General features: G+C 41.1%; 1 protein-coding gene across 3 annotated transcripts in view; it reads left to right on the forward strand.

The window, feature by feature from the left end:
• Positions 1 to 12,016, forward strand: part of LOC130174297 (IQ motif and SEC7 domain-containing protein 1-like) — a 90,860-nt gene that overhangs the window by 23,252 nt on the left and 55,592 nt on the right. For all 3 annotated transcript variants that reach the window (XM_056384000.1, XM_056384008.1, XM_056384001.1), the window contains one exon: positions 1,277 to 1,384. In XM_056384000.1, the coding sequence (XP_056239975.1) occupies positions 1,277 to 1,384 (108 nt within the window). The remainder of the gene's footprint in view (positions 1 to 1,276; positions 1,385 to 12,016) is intronic.

The raw sequence follows: 12,016 nt of genomic DNA on the forward strand, positions 1-12,016 counted from the left end.
CTGTCGTGGGACAGCTGGCCCAAAGGTGGCACGGCTCAGTGAAAACCTTAACAAACAACAGATGAGAAAGAAATGTCTCTGCTGAAATGGTATCCAGTGGAAGGAGATGAGAAATTTCTGAACAATCAGGAGGATCAGAGCAGGACAAAACAGCTTTAACTGCAGTACACTGACCACAAAGTATGAAGTCGCACAGGCACTACAAATAAACCAACCACATGTGTAACCTTTACTTTTCTCTGGTCATTTCTTTGTAGCATATTTACATCTATCGAGCTACTTTTTACAAGTGGCCTTTTTCTTTCTATGTGTTTCTTTGCACCTGCCACTGGTTACAGAATCAAAAAACATAAACGGTTATGTTTGGAAACAAAATTGTGTATGGTAACATATTAAATGTATATTTATCAGGATATACAACTTAATAGTTTCTCAAAATAGCACATGCATGCACTTAATTGTAATTAAATGTAAAGTTGTTGCTAGCACATAAAATATATATGCTTACAGTGCGTTAATCATGAATGAACATACAATTAAGTACAATTTAGGTTACACATGAGCTTTGTAAAAAATATCACTCAAACCATTTACCTTATAAAAAAGGAATGAAATTTTAAAGGAGCTATTTTTAAGTTTTGCTATTGCTACGAAAAAGAAGCAAAACAAGAGGGTTGCTTGGCAAAAAAGTTTAAGTTTGATGCTGAACTCAAACATTTCTTCTAGACTGTTAAGTAATTAGCGGTTAATGCTAACGTTGGCTACATAGCAATACGAAAACAACTAATAAATAACACATCTAAATACATCTGAAATGTATTAAAACCAACAGGAAATACACATTAAAATCACACGACCACTGATCTGGTCTTTTAAGTATATTTTACTACTTTAAAAGCTCAGCTCAGCTTTACTTTCATGTATCATTAGTAATATTGTGTGTTGTTTAAGACCCTTGATACAGTTTTTCTCTCTTGTAAAGACTGCTGTGGAACTAAAAGGAAGTTACAACTCAGAATTTTATATCAATTTGATATGAGATGATTTGCCACATTATTATTTAATTATGATACAGCACTGTTGTAAAATTGTGAAAAAAAAAAACTGAGGTAAAAACACCAAAGTCACAAACACCCAGTGGGAACCCTCCGAGGGAAAATGGATGATTTTCATTCAGAGCAGTCGCTTCACATTGAAAGGTTTCTTTAATATCTGCCCTTGTATGTCAACAGTCTGAGAAGTTTGCCTTGGTGTAATACGTTTTGTCCTTCTGTAGGAGACATGCCTCCCTGCCTGTCGAAGTCACAGAGAATCCTGGGAGGGTGGTGTCTGCAGGCTGCAGAAGAGTCGTCCCCTGCCGCAAGTGGAAGTCGGCTTCCTTTGGGTACAGTAAGATGTTATCTTTACGATTACGTCCGTAATGTTTACTTTGTCCCATGAGCACCTCAGCATTTCCCGCACTAGGTCAGAGAAATGTTTTCCTTGTCTTGCTCTGGCCTTGTTAATGTTTAAAAGTCAGCTCTTGTCAGTCCCCTGCTAATTAGCCTTTGTGTGGCAGATGTATTGGTCGTAACAGCTCGACAGTTGCAAACTTTGCTGCGTCCTAATGTTCTGAGTCTTAAGCAGCTGTTCTACAATCAGCAGCTTTTTTATGACACAGCAGTTTTGGCTGCGGCAATGTTGTTTTCCTGACGTGTACAATGAACTCCGGCGGCCAAATGCACTGCAAGAAGAGATCATTTAGCCTTGCCTTAATGAAACATAATGAAATATGATCCCTGCGAATATGAGCCTTCATTGCTGCTCACCCATTACCCTGTGCTGAGCTTGGAGCTTGAGACATCCTCTCTACAAACGAGGAGAGATGAGCACTCAGTCGCATCGCTGGGACAGACTTAGGGGGCTTCAAAAGGCTGGAGAGAGTTTCAAAGACGCCTCCTACTGCTGTGTGCTTCATCATCAAAAAGCAAAGTGTGCCTAATCCATAGCCCACTTTTGGCTCATGTGCAGCCCAAAAATAAATCCCGGTGCATGGTGGGAACATGTTCTATTTTTAAAGAGCAGTGTTCCGAAGTTTTTGAAGAGTAGAAACATCTGTGGGTTGTTTTTGGACTTTGGTAACGTTGCAGAATTGAGGAATTTGCCATTTCTCGCTGATTAATGCCTCACTCATTTGTGCTCTCTCTATTTGTCTCAGAGTGATTGTTGCTCTGTAAGTAATTTTCAAGCACAGCTGAAAGCTAATAGCTTAAATGGATCATGACTGTAAACAAGATGATGGCTGTGATCAGAGGTTGATTGCTTTCCTCTCCAGCTCAGCAGCATTGTTTGCTCCTGTTTAGTCTCACACAGGCACACTGTTGCAATCCGCTAATTGCCAAATGATGACAGTGCAAGTGAACATGCCCCCCTCCCCAATCAACTACCTGATCATTTTGACTTTCAGAATTAATTTATTATTCCTGAGCTCCAGAGGTAATCATTAAATTAGAATAGTTCATTTCTGTTGATCTTTCCCTTTATTTGGAGAATATTCTGTGTCAAACACTAGTGGCAATTTAATCTTTATCTTTGTCTTGCTCATACTGTACGTTTCTGTAGAAATAGAAGGATGACAGTGCCCTCAACGCAAGGATCACACACACATGGAAACACACACTCGCACTCATAAGAAATATTAAATTATTGGGCTGAAAGAAAATGTTTTGCATCACTACATAACTCAAGCTGAAAGCAAATATTTATGATAAAGGCCTTGGTTACAGCTGTTTTTTGTCATGTTTGACTCATTATTGTGCATCATTTCCTTTGGCAAGACAGGAAGCTCACTTGACATAACATTACAAAGGTCCTGGGCCATATTTCAACCCAGGATGTTGTAGTTCTATGCTGTGCACTGTAGACCACTGAGTCGCGAGAAAACAACATTTTTCACATCATATCTGAGGACAAATGCCAAAAAGTGTTGGGTAATTATTCTCCACTGAAGCAGTGTGGCTGTGTGAGACTCTCTGTGAGTGATTGATCTCTGTGGTTGTATTTTTGTTTTTGTGGCACTAAAAGGAAGGGAGGAAGTGAAATATTAATTATTATGCCATTTGCGAGGTGCTGCGCCATGCCCTGCAGTAGTCTGAATCACTCCACTTGTTTTTAGATGTTCTGAATGAGCATATTGGAAAAATTTGAAACTTTAATTATAGGACGTGTTTGCGGTTGTAGCGTTATTCGGTAGAAACGTCTATCTTAAAAAAGAAAGTGTGACTTGCATTTTAGTCATTGCAGCCCAGTTATTCTTAAGCCTGCGTTATTTTCAGACATTGGTGAGATGCGGTCATCGTCTAAAAGGTTCAGTAATTCCTGCAGACTTTTGGAAACTGAGTTAAAGAAGGAATTGGGAATTAATGGAGTAACTTTTGGTGTTGAAGCAGGGTTGTTCACAGAGACTGGCTCACTCAATGTGCTTAATGCCAGAGCTGGGGCGATCTCGGGGGACAACCAGTCACACTCGGAGCAAGCACAGCGGCTGCTAGATGTAATAGCAAAAGCATACCCCAGGGATTGACTTCAATAGTTGCTTCTATTATATATTTTTCTTCACCTCTCTTTCCTTGTGTCAGCCCCTGTGCCTCAAGACCAATTTCCTGTTTATTTGTTTGCTGGGATCTGGGCAGTGGCTCATTAAGAGTGGTAGCTGATGTGACCGCTCACCTACACACTGTGTAATACTGTAGGTGCCCGAGCAGTCACTCTCTCTCCTCTCTGCGTTACTAAGTTTGGTTAGACTTTGGATGATTTTTGTACCTGTCCACACACTATACATATTGCTGATGAGCTGACTACACACTTAATTTACTTAATGGAGTCATGTGTGGTCTCCACATATTGTCCTTCCTCTGAGCCGGGATGTGACATCCTTGGTTGTGTTCATCTTGTATTACTCTGTACCTGGTCTTTCTTGCAGTCCACCTCTTTTCTCTGCCTCCTGTCCCAGCAACAAAACAGTCCCTTGCAGGGGCAGCATTTAATCAGCTATAGTGCTACACAGACACTGTAATAGCTTTAGATTTTATAGCTTATTTCCCAGGCCTGAACATGCATATATGAGTCAATGTAGTTAACTAATGATGCAGTTGTTGGACCGCTGGTTATGATGTTCCTGCCACTGAGCCTGCTAAGCAGAGGGAGCGTAGAGTAAATGAGCTCAGAACAACAAAAACAATAAGCCCACAAACCATTTACTTCACTACCACTAGAGTTGAAGAGCCAGCTCAGCCAAAGGTCTGGAGCACAAGAAGAAACTTTATTTTCATGTTATAGTTCTGTACAAAACCCCTCCAAACACATATAGTGCAGTAATCGCAGAAAAAAGATGATTAAAATCAAAGGGAAGTCTATTTTTTTTCTCTTTTGGTTTAGCAAGCTTTAATGCAAAAATGTGCTTGTCATGTTATAGATTTGTATCTGTCTTACTTGCAAATGTACTGGACCTGATGATTAGCTGTTATTCTGTTTAATTTCTCCATTTATTGCTTAGTCCATGAAATATCAAAAAGGTGATGCCTTCAGATGTCTTGTTTTTGATCAACCAACAGTCCAAAATGTTACCTGAATTAAATATGGCAAACAGCAGCAAATCTCTATTTTTCCTCATATAAACAACAACAATTTTTTAACAACAATGAGGCAATTATCACAACAGACTAACTGTTTTAGCTAGCTTCATTTAATTGACGGAATTGCATGTTTTATAAAAAAAAAAAGAAAAGAAAAAAAGAAAAAAAGGTTTGCCTAAACTGTGACTCTAACCCTGGTCCAGATGGTAGTGGAAAAAAATTTAGGGATGAAATTCCATTGGCTGCGGGATTCAGCACCTTGGACAGCGAAATGTTTCTGTTAATGTGACTCCAAGGTTTCACACATGAGTTAAAACTGTTACCATCAGCCAGTTAAATTACTGAGACGTAACAGGTTAGATGCTGCCTCCAGTGCAATAGAATATCTGAACCAGAACAGAGGTGGGAGATTATCTGACCTCTGTCAGAATAACCCACATCAAATCAGCAAATGCGTGCCTCAAGGTGTTTAATGTCTTTCCATTCTCAACTCGCTCGCACAGTCAATCAGCAGCTGGCAATAAAGCTGAGCCTTTAGAGCCCAGAGCAGAGAGGCGAAAATCCCTGCAAAATAAAATGTGAAGCATAAAAGAGGTAAATGTTAAGAAGGTGAATAAAGTGGAAGAATGTGAATTACTTTAAGATATGAATTATAAAGCAGATACTTTAATACTTTAGTTGCCATTAGGTACCAAAATGGCTCAACTGGCAGTATATGTAAAAGAAGTGAAAATGGCTTCTTGATCTGCTCCACTCCATCTGTAGTGCACACAATCAGAATAAAACAGTTACATATACACGAGCACATGTAAAAGAACGAATAGCAATAGTTTAATTAGAGTCAGAAATGTCTAACTATATGCATATGACCTTAATGTAAACAAATCTGTCATTTGTTATGTTAGTATGGCAAACAATTAGCTCATTCAAGGACATATTCAGTGTGAGGTTTTGATCTCACATTCTGAAACACATTAAGGAGAGTAAAGTGATTGCTCGGTTTAGACTGCGTATAAATCCAGAAGAAACTCCCGCCAGGAAACTGTAGTTCCATCAAACCAGATGCATGTGTCACCGTTGTACGCCACAGGAGTCTTGTCTGTGGGGTTTTGTTTTTGAGTTTGTTTATGTCCATGTGCAGCTTGCTTATCTACTTTGTTTCTAATTTTTCTCATTATCGATTAATCAGCCAACCATTGGGAAATGTCCATCACATTTTCCCGCACTGCTTGCTGTCCAACTTACAGTCCAGAATACATTTTGGCCAATATAAGGTCACTGCAAATATATCAGTATCGGCATTTATGTCAGCCGATAAGTAACAAGAAATTACATTCAACACATACATTACATAGTTTGTTCACCAGTGAGCACTAACATGTTGTTTTTTCACCTGTAAAATGTCCCACTCAGCACAATTCTTAAAAAATAAAAAAAAATTTAAAAAACATCACAAATCTGATAGAATCATAAAGATTGTTGTTTATGTTAAGAACAGTTGCTATTGGCTAATGTAAATATCAATATCAGTTGCAGTCACAAACAGTATTGCTCGGTGTGACGACCCCCTCTAAGCAGACCTCTCGCTGAAGGTGCCTGATGGGTGGAGCCGGTCGTCACGGAGATTCAACGCACCTGGTCTAGCTGGTGGCAGTCAGCCAGCCTCTCCCTCTCCCTCTCCCTCCCTCCCTCCCTCTCGCTCCCTCCTTCTCTCTCCTCTCTCTCTCTCTCTCTCTCTCTCTCTCTCTCTCTCTCTATCTCTCTCTCTCTCTCTCCCCTCTCCCCTCAGGCTTTCATCCTCTTTGGTTTTGTAGTTTGTTTGTTTGTCTTTAGATTAGTTTCCATTTAATTTAGATAAAAATTGGCTTATTTTTAGTTAGTACTCATGTGTGGTCTTCCCTCCTTTGTCCAGCCTTGTGCCGGGTTGTGACAAATCTGGGGCTAATCACACTCGGGCTTTTAAATAGATTAACTCAGCTTTAAAACATTGCTAAACTCAACAAATGGGGCAGAATGATATTCCCAAATTAGGTTGCAGAGGCTCCAGCTGGGTTTTCTCTGACTGGCAAATATATAAATATATACAGAGCTTTACATAGCTACCCAACCCAGCTCTCTTCTTTTGGAGGCTGTACGCTATAACTACTGAAGATAACATCAACATTACAACTGATAATGAAGTCATTTTTTTGTTCTTTGTCCTTTTATATTCCACCCTTCTCTTTCAGTGCCGATTATTTTCCATTGCCTTTCTCTTCCATCGTCCCCCATACTGCTGTGTAGGAGTCCATTATAAAAGGAAACCCTCTGTGAAAAATATCCCTTGTTTTTTGTGGCTGTTGTATTGCAAGTGGTTTTGTGGTTCTTTGGTTTCAACTGCTGTCCTGCTCTTATTATCCTCACATGACTGTTGTGTGTAGAGCGCTCTGCTGCAGCGAGAGGTGAGAGCAGGAAGGGTGTTTATGTCCGGTTGAGATAGTGAAAGTGGAGCAGTCAGCCAGGCCAATAGAGATGCAGAATTGCAGCTTATTGTGAGAGAGGGGTAATTGCTCTGTACGGTTTACAGAGGGGTAAAGAATCCCAATTTATCTGAGGGCATGTGGCTGCAACTCGAAAGAAAATGGCACAAAAGCAGTTTTATATGACCAGCTCTGACGTAGGAATTTAGATCTTAATCAATAGAGGAAAAACAAGTTACTTTATCTTTGGCAGTTCCTCAGTAATAACAACCGCATGAACAAAAAGCATGTTTTAACTGACTGGGGTACTGCCTGTGCAGTAGCTGCTGTGTTCATTGCCTGCAGCTGTCTTCTAGTTCAATCCTGTCCAGAGTTAAGACCTCTCTGCGCTGATCAAGCCCAGCTCAAGGCTGAATGAGTGCTTTTAAATACCCAAGATGCTCTCCCTCTCCTTTTTTCCTCTCTTCGCGCCTGTCTTTTGATTCCTTTTTTTTTTTTTTCTCCAGATATTCTCTTTCTTCTTCCACTCAATAAAAAAACCATCTGCTGCTCTGTATTCTCTGTTAATTGTACTGCTGCCTGTCTTGGCCAGGACACCCTCCCGAAAGAGATTTTTAATTCCAATGTCATTTTTTCTGGTTAAACCAAGGTTTCACCTTTTCTCGCTTTGTTTGTCTCTGTAATTAAAAATATTAATTAACAGACACAGGAAGGGGCTTTAGGGAAGGTAAAGGTAAGGCTGGGCGGTCATGGTGTAGCGTAAATCTTTCTACAAGTGTTAAACACCGACCCCCCCCCCCTTTTTAAAGCCCCCATGGTATTACCAAAAGGTCATTAAGCTCCAAATATTGCACTGGTGTATTTATTAGTGTTCTGGGTTCTGATGTGACCATTAGAACAGATCTGGACCAGGAGCCCCATTTCATGTATAAATAATTCAGATGCTTTATGATCTTCATTATGGTGAATGACTATTTCAGAACGGAACCTGTGATTATCTCCGGGCCCTCTAATAATACCGCTGCAGAGCCTGTATTGATTCATGGCAATGGCCTGCCTTCCCAGGACCACAGACTCCCAGCCTGCCTGCTACAAACAGCCTGCGTGTTATCGGCTGACGGTTAGAGGCAGGAAGGCAGCTCGTGAAGCTGTGATCTTGCCGCAGGGGTGAAGAGGCTGGACAAGTGACACACGCAGCAGAAATGGAGAAGTATTACCGTATGTAGGTTCTTAGACCTGAATGGCCGCTGTCGTGTGTATTCCACTGCAGCATTCCCTCTCTGCACGGCCTCGACAATATCCGAGGTCATTTAGAAGAGGGCTTAACGACACAGTTAACATTTATTGTATGTGGCAGCCACCAGTCCTTGGTAAATGAAGGAGCAGTTGTTGTGTGGAAGAGTTAGTGTTAGTTTAAAAAAAAAAACCTGCAATAAAAGTGCCTTCCGCCTCCCATAAAATTCAGCCAGTTGTATGAATTCTTTCTTTATTGGCCCCTTTTTATTTACTGCTGTTATTATTGTAAAGTTTTGATTTCACCAGATGGGAAATTGCAACTGCACAATGATTTTTAATAGGCCTATGAAACACAGGGCCCACTTCCATAATGTGTTTGAACTCTTGGGAAAGCTCTCGGTTGTCTTTGAAGTTCCCAGCTTCTGTTTCGTCATCACATTCTCTAAGAGTTAATTACAGGCTCCTTGCTGCGCTATGAAGCTGGATCACTGGAAACACACAGTTTTGAATCTGGCTTGCACACAGGCCATGTGGCTTATGATAAGTTGCTTTGACTCTAAGTAACGGAGGAGAATGTGAGGCTCTTTGTACTGTGTGCCTTTCACTTCGCTCAGTTGTGCTGTTGATCCTTTTTTTGGCCGAGAGAGAAAAATGCATGAATGTGTGTATTTGCATGCGTAGCTGTTCCTGTGTTTGTGTGTGAGACTTCATTGTTTTGCACATAAACAGTTTCAAGGGATCATGACACACTACAATAAAGACTGGCCAGCATTCAGTTGTTAGAGTGTTGGCTGTGTTTCATATGTATTTTGACTCCCGGTGCCATTTAAGGATTCTAGATACATTTAAATTCATACTGGACCAAAATGTATCACTGATGATATGATACCCAGTCACATTTAAGGGTTTCAGACTGTTACTCAAAACTGTGCTTTTGGCATTTTCTACTTTATAAACGTAATTGATTATTTGAGAAAAAAAAGGAATAATTATATGTTGCAGGCTCACACGCACAAGAGGACGTCATGTAATAAACCTGAGTAAAGAAGAATATACTGTTCACATTTATGTGGAAGAAAACATCTGATGATAAATTCCGATGATGTTACAATCCTCAAGGTCTGCCACCGCTTCGACTTGTGAAGACCTTACCAAACGTATTGTTTTCCTCAGATAATATTCTCTTCGGTTTATTCAGTGCTTATTGAAAGGCAAGAGCTGTGAATCAGAATGGAAGCACAAGATTATCTTGACTCTGTACGAAGCCATAATAACCAACATGTCCTTTGACGCACTGTTCTCACTGCGACGAACACACATCACACTAGCAGCTGCAAACTTAAACCCTTGAATCACACATCTCCCAGTAATCGGCCATGACATTATCTATGATACGGTCACGGCTGAAGGCTGTGCACACTTGTGAAGTATTTGTCAATCTTGAATCTTAAGGTGTTGAACAGCAGCTTGATTATTAGAAAGTGTGTATGTTTGTGCTCCTCTTTGGAAAGGCAGCATTTTGTGTTTCAGTCAAGGTTGAGTAAGTGCAATGTGCCTGTGGTCAATGTATCCCTTCAGCGGTAATGAAAAGATACCCAGATGTCTAGCGACAGAGCACAGGTGTTACATTTCACGACAAAATCGTGTGTGACATGAGTGTGATTTTGAAAGCCTTTATGTGATACAAGCGCAACCGAAGCCCCTCCACCGTTTGCACCTCCAGCAAACAGTGCTTTCCTTTCACTCTCTTACCCATTGCCACGTTCCCTGCTAAATTAGATATAGTGAGAGATTAGTGATACTCTCTCACATAGCTTATCCTTTCATCAGCTCCATGCCACAGTAATATCAGGCAAAAGGGCCTCCGAGTGCTTCAGATCTCTCCCATCGGTCCGAGAGGAGGCATTTGCAATTCCACAGCTGCATCGCCGGTCGGATCGAGCAGAGGGAGAGCCCACAGCGATGAGGTGTGGAAGCAGGGAGTCACAAACTTTTCCCCAGGAAATATCACTGGAGAGCATGATCGCTTGTTCTCAGCTGCTTTTTCAGCTCTAGTACTCAAGAGGAGGGATTTGTCTGTGTATATGTGAGGATATAATGATATACAAGATGCTGCTGCTGCTGCTGAATGTGTGATCTATTTGCGTGTGGAGGGTGTAATCTTCTGAGAGCGAGGAGCAGAAAGTGCAGATGACATAGGGATTAGATTGTGAGAATAGAAATGTCTTTTTTTTTTCTTTCTTCATGGGCCATAATGAGAATAAATGAGACATGCACGAGCGGCGCAACCTGCTCAAGGAGCTCTGGACTTGCTTTTCATTATGCCTTTGTATGTGTGACATTGCATATTGATGGCATAATAAATACTAAATCACCATCTCATTGGCATTGACTTAAAATTCACAAACAATACACTGGAAAATACACATTTAGTTTTTTTTGCTTCTCTGTACTGTATGAGTCAAGAGGATGCGTTAAGGGAATAAAGATAAATTACTTATCATTACAGCACAGAACAGTGGGGCAGAAACCCAGGCATTGATAAGGCAAGTTGATGGAGACAAGACGATATACCTGACAATAATCTGAGACCCCTGACGGTCGGGCATGCTGGCTAGAATTATCATTATCACTGACAGAGCGATAATAAACATATAGGGTGACAGTGTAATGGTTGGCCCAAAAGAGATAAAATTATCCAATATTGCCATCGAAAGAAAAGAAACTTTAGTGTAGTTCCCACTTGATTATTTCTTCTTTCCAACCACATTTATCATCTCACAGCTCTTCAGATTGTTTTTGTTTTTGAAGGGAGCCTGATCCCATCGTTGGGAACTTCACATCAGCATTACTGACATCAGCTTATCAAGAAGTCTAAACTTGTGCGATGGCAGAGGAGAGCATCAGCGGAGGCCTGAGGGGTCAAGAACCCGCTCTGTCTGTACTTCACAGTTCGAGGCAGAGAGAGAGAAAGCTCTTTGTTTGGCCTGCTATGAAAAGCTCGTCTGTCTTCTGCCTCTGATGTTCTCAGGCTTGAGGCCAAGTCAGTGACAGAAGGAGCCTTTTGCACAGCGCCATGCCCTCTGCCAGAGAGCTACAGAGAGGCTGTGCTGCGTTGGTACATGGAAAACCAGCAGGGAAAGTAAACCTCTCACCTCTCATCTCCAGAGCAGAGCGTATAGAGGTCACTAATCGCTGGGGAGTTCAGTTTTTCCAGCTGCTGACACCAAGAGGAGTGCTTAGAAAAATGTTTTTTTGTGGAACGAAAACTTTATATGTGTATTTTTAAACAGAGCCAGTTACTGAAAAGTGAACACAACAAAGCTGAAATAACTGTGGCTGACATGGGGTGTGATGTTTTTCATTTGAGCTATATTTCCGTTGTGATACGGCACATACACAGCACACGTTTGGGTTAGTTCACCGGAACTTGTGTCGTGTCTTAATTCTGCATATGTATTGCATGGCGTATGATTAATGTTGCTGAAGTGAGTGTGGAACATGCGCTTTTCCTCACTTGCTCTGTCACATGTGGCCTAACAATAACCCTCCTGAGGGAGATGTTTTCCCATCGTCTTTAATAGTATCGATCACCTCAGCGCGGCGTGTGCTCATTCAGAAGAGGTGATGCACTGCCATCTTGTGGTGTGCAGCTTCTAGTGCTGTAGTGAATACAACACACTCTCTCTCAGCTAAGGACAAAATAAC

This window comes from Seriola aureovittata, chromosome 9, assembly GCF_021018895.1.
Source record: "Seriola aureovittata isolate HTS-2021-v1 ecotype China chromosome 9, ASM2101889v1, whole genome shotgun sequence".
Taxonomy (NCBI): Eukaryota; Metazoa; Chordata; class Actinopteri; order Carangiformes; family Carangidae; genus Seriola; species Seriola aureovittata.